General features: G+C 43.4%; 1 protein-coding gene across 2 annotated transcripts in view; it reads left to right on the top strand.

The window, feature by feature from the left end:
- Positions 1–2,789, top strand: part of tfcp2 (transcription factor CP2) — a 122,218-nt gene extending 119,429 nt beyond the window's left edge. For both annotated transcript variants that reach the window (XM_085972616.1, XM_085972617.1), the window contains one exon: positions 1,774–2,789. In XM_085972616.1, coding sequence (XP_085828742.1) covers positions 1,774–1,870 — 97 coding nt within the window. In that variant the 3' untranslated portion in view covers positions 1,871–2,789. The remainder of the gene's footprint in view (positions 1–1,773) is intronic.
- Positions 2,790–10,094: the final 7,305 nt, after the last annotated feature.

Below are 10,094 nucleotides of genomic sequence, written 5' to 3' on the forward strand. Positions count from 1 at the left end.
GCTCTCCCGCCCTTTTTCCTCCCGTCCTGTGCAGCAGAACCACCCATGGTGCCAGGAAATTGGCTGCTGCTGCCTTCCCCCGATAAGCCATCTCCCTCAACAATATCCAAAGTGGTATATCTGTTTGAGAGGGGGGTGGCCACAGGGGACCCCTGCACTACCTCTGTGCCTACTACTCTGCCTGGCAGTCACCCATTCCCTTCCTGCCTGTGCAGCCTTTACCTGCGGTGTGACCAACTCATTAAACGTGCTATCCACTATGTCCTCAGCATCGCGAATGCGCCAGTATGTATCCATTCGCAGCTCCAGCGCTGCAATGCTGTCTGCCAGTAGCTGCAGCTGGATACACTTCCCGCACAGTCGTCGGGGACAATGGAAGTGTCCCTGATTTCCCACAGTGCAGGAGGAGCATGCCACGGGGCCGAGCTGTCCTGCCATGACTTTCCCTTTAATTAATTCAAATTAAATTAAATCAAATCAATAGCACTAATTACACTACAATTAAATGATATACTCAAGGACCCTTTTTTACTAGCACTCCCCGCTACACAACAGAGACCTTAGAAACTATAACCACAAAAATTAAGACCGTCTAAACTTTATAAACTATTAACCTTAACTGTCAAACTATAGTATAAATACTCACCTGGCCGTACTCACCCAATCAGCTGCTTCCTCTTGCCAGCGTCACTTTTTGAATCGTGACGTGGCTCTGGAATGCCGCTGCCAGTCTGCGCGATTGGTAAGCCTCTGGAGGAAAAAAAGCCCACGAAAGTGAGTTTAAATACTCGCTGTTCTCCTGTTGCTCCCGACACCGGTCTCTGGAGAGATTGACAGTAAAGAGGCAAATATACAAATACAAGAATGAGAGAGATTCCTCTTGGTTAAACAGAAGTACTTCAATCAATGCACTGCCAGTTAAGAGTTTGAAGAGGCTCTAATGCAGACTTCACTAATGGAGACAGTTCAAGGTCTTCAAAAGTAGAAAGTAAACATTTAAAATCTGGTAATTGGGGTAGCCAGACAACAGGAAGCTACACATCAGATCTTTGAGCAAGGATGTACCCTGTTTGAACTCTGATGCTCACGCAGGTGAGGGATGTCAGTGCTGGAGAGTTAGAATCCTTGCTGCCCAGTATAAAACACACCCAGGTACAGTACAGCCCCTTCTATTCTTCCCCAGCAAACTGCACATCACCTGTGGAGCATCTCCAACCAAATAATGTTCGACATTCCCCCCCTCCATACTTCTGTATGGAGAATATCTCACCTCACCCAACCCAACCCCCTGTGACACAGTAGTAATGTTTCCCATTAACATGTTCCAGGTACTTACAAAATGAAGTATGTGGAAGAAGCTAGTCTTTACAATTGATGTAAAGTACTGAATTAAGCTGTACTAAATGTTGCATAGCTGCTCTTGTTTTCAATGGGAAAAAATAGCCAAATCAAAGTGTGTAGCATCCATGGGGTGGGGCGCTTGCTTTCCATTGAAATTTCCTCAGCAGCTTTGGAGGCCTTTCAATTGAGTTCAGCAATAAAATTGTGGTTGACTTTTTTTGATGCACACCTGCCCAACTGCTAAATAAGCTCCTTCAGCTACTTTTATGAAGTAAATGTTTGTGATACTCCGCCACTGGGAGTTGCATCGTTTGGAATTGGGGAATATTTGGGTACAAATGTCTGACTATACATTTTTTAGGGTCAAGCAATTGCTGTCCCAGCCAGTGGCAATTTCAGTGTCATTAACACTCCAATTGGTTTTCTTTAAAGGAATTTAAGGAAATGCATCAGAAATGAAAATGTTGAGGGGCTCCAGAGGATTGGGATGAAGTTTCTCATCGACCTGATTTGCCCACTTGTGGAGTAAAACTAACATGGGGACTTATTGTAGCAGGGAGTTGAGGGAGTGGCTAACGAGGGAGCCAGTTTAGTTCAGTGGAGTTGGACTATCTTCAATTCCACATTTCAGTTCATATGTAAGTATGTTCTTTCTATTTAATCAAACCTTCAAAATGTTGAAGAAATTAGATTTTTTTTTTTTTTTTTTAAATAGTTTTACCTCTGGCTGTGTGGGGTCTGGCAGACTATCTCAACAATATATTTGCTTATATTGCGGATTGAACTTAAGGGGATCTTGTAGACCAATTGCAAGAGTGTGGAATTATTGAGTTGAAACCATGCATTTCAGTCGTAGCTACTGTACAGCGGCATGTTTGCAGACCCTAAACGGGCCAGTAGATTTAATTGAAACTCTTAACATGTAGATTTTCCAGGGAGACATTGGGGAAGAAAGCAGTCTGGTGATGGCTGATGTCCTTTTATTAATGTGACATTTCATGTAATGACATCACAATATGAATATATGTTGTGACAATTTTTTTTTAATGTTTTTCCTATGCAAGTGGATTACAAAAAGTGACACAGTTAAATGAAAGATGAAATGGCCAGCTTGTTAATGCATTGTCCAACTTAATGTGATATGGCGACGTGTTGCCCATCACTACCTGTAACGTAATGCTTTTTTCTATACATGTGTAATCCACACAATGTACAATTCACTATGTTGAATTAATAGTAAATGGTGATCAGTTTCTAATTGTCTCTGGTTTGTCATTGTTGGGGTTCTGTATGGAAATTGAGTAAATGAGGACAACATTTTGATTCCTTGAAAGCTGTTTGATTTGTACCATAATTCAAGAGCCTTGTACTCTGGGCCCATTGTAAAGCTGTTTGTGTAATCTGTGCCCTGTGGAAATGTGATTAATAAAATTCAAGAGTATCCTTTTTATTTGGTTTCTAAAAATAAGTTTGAAACTCTTTCAAAACAGGGAAGAGGAAGGAGTGAAAACAGGTGGGTAGCAGAATGTTCGAATATTCTTCAACCTGGAGGATATGAGGCTGAATCCTGCCCCCACAATTTGGATGAAAGTCTTGAATTGCAGGAATTGGGTGCACTGAGTTTGGAGGAATGTAGTGTGTGGGAAATGTGTTTCTGTTGTCCTTTGTTCTATGCTTCATCAGTGCATGGCTAGGGAACCGAAACGCAATATTCAAAGAACATCACATCAGCCACAGAATGGGCCTTTACATTCACTTGAAACACATCAGTGTTGTCCTTTTACAGGGCCATGCACACCAATTTATTTTTTAAAAAAATGCTTTTGAGTCTTGCAGTTGCAACTGTAACCCGTGCTCTTTGCTGCTGTGACCATCATCAAAACAATACAAAACCTACTCCGCTGAGATAGTCACTTGGTATGGTGGCTACTACTGACCCGTGGAAATGTACTACAGCCTGCATCAAAACAATCTGTTTCTACAGTCGGGATTATATGACACACTTTTGTGAGCGACACTTTAAATACTGTGCAAAGTGCAATAATCCATTCACAATTGATGGGTACTATTGACGCACAGTATTTTACCCCAGTCACCTGCTTTTGTAGGAAAGGTCTCCATTGGCTCCCTATTCACTAGGAGCACCCCTATCTTATTTGGAGATAGCCATAAAGCCCTTCCTCGAAGATGCATTTGTTGAAGTCTGTCAAGTCAATATACAGAAGAAAGAAAGACTTGCATTTCTATAGCGCTTTTCATGACCAGTGGATGTCTCAAAGTGCTTTACAGCCAATGAAGTACTTTTGGCGTGTAGTCACTGTTGTAGGATACTAGGGTCATAGCCTACCTTGAGCTTCTTCTATCCACCCCCTTTCCCTGCTCCAACTTCTGAGTGGCATTCAGGTTTGGGTGGCTTGCAGTAGTTTGGGTTGAACACAGTGGTGGATTTCTGCACCTATCCGACACCCAGCTCCCCAACACCCCTTCCCCTTTGCCCGGCACCTTCGCGTACAAGCGCAGGCGATGCAACGCATGTCCTTTTACCTCCTCTCTTCCCACTGTCCAGGGCCCCAAACACTCCTTCCAGGTGAAAGAGATTTACTTGTACTTCATACAGTGTAATAAATTGCATTTGCTGCTCACGATGCGGCCTCCTCTACATTGGGGAGACCAAACGCAGATTGGGCAACTGCTTTGCGGAACATTTCCGTTCGGTCTGTAAGGGTGACCTTGAGCTTCCAGTCGCCCATCACTTAAATTCTCCGCTCCACTCCCACTCTGACCTCTCCGTTCTCGGCCTCTTACACTGTTCCAAGTAAGCTCGAGGGACAGCACCTCATCTTTCGATTAGGCACTTTACAGCCTTCTGGACTCAACATTGAGTTCAACAATTTCTTCTGCCCCAATCTCTCCCTCTCGCATGGCAGCTATCGATCATTCAGCCATTGCCATTTACACTTCATCTAGAGCCATGTTTTGTTTCTTAACTTGTCCCATTACCATCTCCTTTTGCCTTTCAGCATCATCCCTTTATTGTCTCTTAATCTCTCCTGCCTTCCATCCTATCACGGACCTTCCCTTTTGTTCTTTCCTCCCCTCCCCCCTTTCCCTGCCCCTACACTTGCTTAAAAGCGTGTTCCATCTCCAGCTTTTTCCAGTTCTGATGAAGGGTTATCGACCTGAAACGTGAACTCTTGTTTCTCTCTCCACAGATGCTGCCTGACCTGCTGAGTATTTCCAGCATTTTCTGTTTTTATTTCAGATTTCCAGCATCTGCAGTATTTTGCTTTTGTAAAATTAATTCTAACACTGTTTCAGTTTCAATCAACGCTACTTTCATCATGCAAACGCTGGAAGTCCAGACAGAAAATGCTGGAAATGCAAAGTAGGTCAGTCAGCAACTATGGAGAGAGAAGAGCTTAATGTCTGAAAAGTAAAACCATTTTAACTGATGCTGAGCGGGAGTTAACAGGTTGAATAAGCTGCTTGAAAGAAAAGCGCGAGATGATACAAAACTTTTTTTATTTGTTCCTGTGATCTGGGCATCGCTGGCAAGGCCAGCATTTATTGCCCATCCCTAATTGCTTGCTTGTGGTGAGCTGCCTTGGCTTGCTTTTTCAGAGGGCAGTAAAGAGTCAACCACATTGCTGTGGGTCTGGAGTCACATATCGGCCAGACCGGGTAAGGACGGCAGATTTCCTTCCCTAAAGGACATTCGTGAACCAGATGGGTTTTTACAACAACCCAGTAGTTTCATGGTCACCATCACTGATGCTAACTTTTTATTCCAGATTTTTTTTATTTAACTGAATTTAAATTCCTCAGCTGTCATGGTGGGATTTGAACTCGTATATTCTCCAGATCATTAATCCAGGCCTCTGGCTTACTAGTCCAGTAACATAACCATTATGCTCCTGTACCCAGCTTCATCAGTCAGGAAATGGGGCGAAGCATCAAAGATGCAAAAGAATGCAAGTAGCTAAGACAGTGAGGAGCCCACTCAAAGAAAAAGGTGAGAAAATGGGGAATTGATAAAAATGCAGAGCGCCTGCAAAGTGTCTGAAATTAAAATGCTTGCGGAACATGGGGTATGCCAGTTCCAAAAATGGAAAAAAAGCCAACACCAATGGCACAGACCCTCCTAACAGCCTTATGTTCTGATAAAGGGTCTCCACCCCAAATGTCAGCACATCTTTCCAACTCAGGACACCAACAGACCAACTCCACATCACCAACACCCCCCTCCCCCTGCCTACATGGTTTTTTCCCCCCAAAAGTGATATAACTAACGTCCAAAGTTATTAAAGTCAGTGTTCAGACTAGAGGGATGTGATACTGTTTCTGATGATTGCGTTGAGCTTGGTTGGAATAGTGTAGGAGGTCGAGTGGGAATGGGAGGAGTAAAAATGGTGAGCTGCTGGAAGGTTGGTCAAATTTGCAGGCAGAACAGGTATTTGGCAATGTGATCACCTAATTTGTGTTTGGCCTCCCAACTGGAGAGAATGGCACCATGAGTAGCAAATACAGTAGACTAGATTTGTGAAGTACGTGTACATTCCTTTGGGGTTCTGGACAGTGGTATGATAGGTGGTGAATGGATCGGTGTTTGAGGAGAGGGAGATACGTGCTTGGTGGTGGGATTCATTTGTGGCCGAGTGGAAAAAGTGGAATCATCTGGGGAATATGGAGACTCGTGGACTGGAAGACGAGGACAAAGGTGAGAGCACATAAGGTATATTCTATGCTTTGCTTAATCTAAACAGCAGCTCCTGCGAGGCCCTGGGACCACAGATGGTAGATTTTGTGTGACTGGAACTCCTTGACACAGTGCTAGCATATGCAAAGTGTATAAAGGCCATTGCAAAGTAATGTAGTTAGAAATATTATAAAAAGGGCAAGACTAATACAAGTTAGAAGATGATTTAGAAAGGGGTAATGAACAACTAACGTGAGCTTCTACAGCAAAGCATCGCTGTGCATTTGGGGTGCTGTCTGTGAGTATGTTCGTTTAACCCTTAATAAACTTGTAAATGTTTGACTCTTGTGTCTGGAACTATCATTTCTGGTACGTAGACAAGTGTCCATCCTCACATTTTGGCCCCCCAGACAGAATGCAAGTTCTTGCGCATTACGAATTACAGTGTCAGCTGTGGCTCAGTGGGTAGCCCTCTCACCTCTGAGTCAGAAGGTTGTGGGGTCACAGTCCCACTCCAGAGACTTGAGCACAAAAATCTAGACTGACACTCCAGTGCAGTGCAGAGTGTGCTGCACTATTGGAGGTGCCGTCTTTCGGATGAGACTTTCGGGTAGATGTGAAAGATCCCATGGCATTATTTCGAAGAAGAGAAGGAGTTCTCCCCGGTGTCCTGGCCAATATTTATCCCTCATTCAACATCACTAGAACAGATTATCTGGTCATTTAATCACATTGCTGTTTGTGGGAGCTTGCTGTGTGCAAATTGGCTGCTGCGTTTCGACATTACAACAGTGGCTCCACGTCAAAAAGTACTTAATTGGCTGTGAAGTGCTTTGGGACATCCGGTGGTCGTGAAAGGTGCTATAGAAATGCAAGTCTTTTTAAAGGTTTTCCATCAACATTGTCAGTATTCTGTTTAGTTTTTGATTTGCTTTATTTTGTTTTGAAATAATGTAAAATGGCCGGTTCAAATGAAAAAGTCAACTTTAGTAGTCAAAACCGAGAAAATGAGTCTAAAATAAAGTAGTACGAAGAAAGCTAACCATTAAATAGAAAGGCCTAATTAAAGAATGAATAGTACAGGGATTATTAATGTGTTATGGTAGTAGCTAAAATATTAGGCAATTGGCAATTTGCTGAAGAAAAGTCAGAAATGGAAACGCAGATTAGAGATGAGGCAAGGAAATCAAAGAACCAAGAGATTGAGAATATATCCCTGTCTGCTCCAGTGGAGCGATTTAGAAGTTATAATCAAGATTTAAAAAGAGAAAAAGGTACAAAGCAGAATAATTGCCTGAAAAGAGAACGTAAACATTAAAACTGCATTTAAAAAACTAAGAGAAATAGAAATGCAGAAACTTCCAAAGGAGTTGGAGCAGGAGAGAAAGAAAGGGTTAATGTGTAACCTGTCCGGCACTAATAAAACAACAAGGATAGTGTTCAAACCATTGTAATTAAAGGACATTGTATAGGAGGAGAATAAGGAGTTAAAGGCAGCTCTTCGACAGCAGACAAAAGCTGTAAAGCAGTTACGTAAAGATCCCTCAGTCAGTTATGCCGAGTTTAACAAAAGAATTAGGGAAAAGAGAGGTTAAAAAGTCACAAGGCTGTCAACCGAACCTTCATCTCTAAGGCTTGGGTGAAGACCAGGACACTGACCAATGGCTTGATGACACTGATAATATCGTGGGGCAAGTAAAGCATCGCTGTGTGTTTCGGGGTGTTGTCTGTAAGTATGTTCCTTTCACCCTTAATAAACTTGTAAATGTTTGACTCCTGCTTCTGGAACGCTCATTCCTGGTACATAGACAAGGACTGCAGTCTCTTGTCCTCACACATGACCAAACAGCAGATAGCTAAATGAATAGTTAGGTGCATTCTGCATGGCAGTAAATCTTGCAGGAAAGAAGCCATGGGGCAAGTTAAAAGTTCCATCCATTCCATACTGCCTCCTGGGCAGTTCTTAATTAGGTTACAGTTGTTAGTATTTTCTACACTCTAAACCTCCCCAAAGCGCTCTACTTTGCTACCTTCCTCTTGCCTTTAAAAACACATTATTTTGATTGTGCCTTTGGCCAACTCATAAATCCTCTGCTGCTCAGTCCATCTCTTCCCTATGTGAAGTGTCTTGGAATGCTTCATTGTTAAAAGAGCCACACCTCCAAACTTAACTATTCCAATGGTGGCATCCTTTCATCCAAAACTCTGTTGCCCGTCTCCTATCCCACACCAATTCCCACTCGCCCATCACTCCTGTCCTCGCTGACCCACATTTACTCCTGGTCCTCCCAACACCTCAAATTTAAAATTCTTATCCTCATGTTTACATCCCCTCATAGCCTCACCCCCTTCTTAGCTCTGGAACTTACTCCAGCCCTACAACCACCCCTCCATTGCTCTGACTCAGACCTCTTCTGCATCCCTCCTTCCCTTCATGCCCTCAGCCACCTAGGCCCCACACTCAAATTCCCTCCTTAAACCTCTATCTCTCCTCCTTTAAGACCCTCCTTAAAACGCATGTCTTTGGTCACCCCTCCTAATATCTCCTCCTTTGGCTCAGTATTCGTGTTCTTCTCACACCTCTGCAGTGTCTTGGCACGTTTTTCTAAGTTTAAACCACTGTGTAGCTTGACTGTTGCTTGTGATAATGTCCTTTGCAGATCTGCTCTGGCAGCTAGCATTATGGCTCCTCTGAAGGGGACTTCCTTGCCTTGAATCATACTACTTTAGTATGCTTCTATGGTGTGTGGAAATGAAAAAGAAAAATAGATTACGGTGCGTGGGAATGGTTGGGTGGCATCTTGATGTGTGGGTGATGCATATCAATTGAAGAATAGAGAAAACCCTCGACTTGTAATTCTAAATTTTGATAATCCAAGTACTCCATTAAGGACTTCCAAAGTATAATTGTTCGTACCATACTCATGTTTGTACCTGACTCGATATTACATAGAATGTACAGCACAGAAACAGGCCATTTGGCCCAACTGGTCTATGCTGGTGTTTATGCTCCACACGAGCCTCCTCCCACCCTACTTATCTCACCCCATCAACATAACCTTCTTTCTCCCTCATGTACTTATCTACCTTCCCTTTAAAGGCATCTATGCTAATTACCTCAACTACTCCTTGTGGTAGCAAGTTCCATATTCTAACCACTCTCTGGGTAAAGAAGTTTCTCCTGAATTGCCCATTAGATTTATTAGTGACTACGTTATATTTGTGACCCCTAGTTCTGGTCCTCCACAGATGCAGCAAAACTCCTCCCTAAGCTTTTGTATATGGAACTTAATGTCACAGTCCCTACCCTGGCATCCAGAAAACCAAAGGTAGGAGTGAAACTGGGAGCCTGGAGGCGGAGATGGCTGTAACTTTTTAAAAAATTCGTTCCTGGGATGTGGGCATCGCTGGCAAGGCCAGCATTTATTACCCATCCCTAATTGCCCTCGAGAAGGTGGTGGTGGTGAGCTATCTTCTTGAACTGCTGCAGTCCGTGTGGTGAAGGTACTCCCACAGTGCTGTTAGGGAAGGAGTTCCAGGATTTTGACCCAGCGATGATGAAGGAACAGCCGATATATTTCCAAGTCGGGATGGTGTGTGACTTGGAGGGGAACTTGGAGGTGGTGGTGTTCCCATGCGTCTGCTGCCCTTGTCTTTCTATGTGGAAGCGGTCACGGGTTTGGGAGGTGCTGCCGAAGAAGCCTTGGCGAGTTGCTGCAGTGCATCTTGTAGATGATGCACACTGCAGACATGTGCCGCACTGATGGTCACTTTTTTATATATTTTAAGTTCTGCAGTGTGATCTGGTTCATCCCTTGTCAATGACCTGAATACAGCCTGCACTATTACAGTATAAATTTACAGGGAAACTCCAAATGTGGGCTGGAGGAATGTGTCATTTGAGATCTCATTCCTTGGCATTCAGCATCGTCTGATACAGAAGCATTCATCTGTTGCTGGGGAGGGTGCTGTGGATAGTTGGGTCGGGTGGTAATTTGAGAAATTATTACTTCCTTAGCTGTATAAACAAAATCCTCATATCGAAAACCTGCTCTTA

The sequence above is a fragment of the Somniosus microcephalus genome, chromosome 33 (assembly GCF_052327205.1).
Source record: "Somniosus microcephalus isolate GS21.2 chromosome 33, FLI_Smic_1.0, whole genome shotgun sequence".
Lineage (NCBI taxonomy): Eukaryota > Metazoa > Chordata > Chondrichthyes > Squaliformes > Somniosidae > Somniosus > Somniosus microcephalus.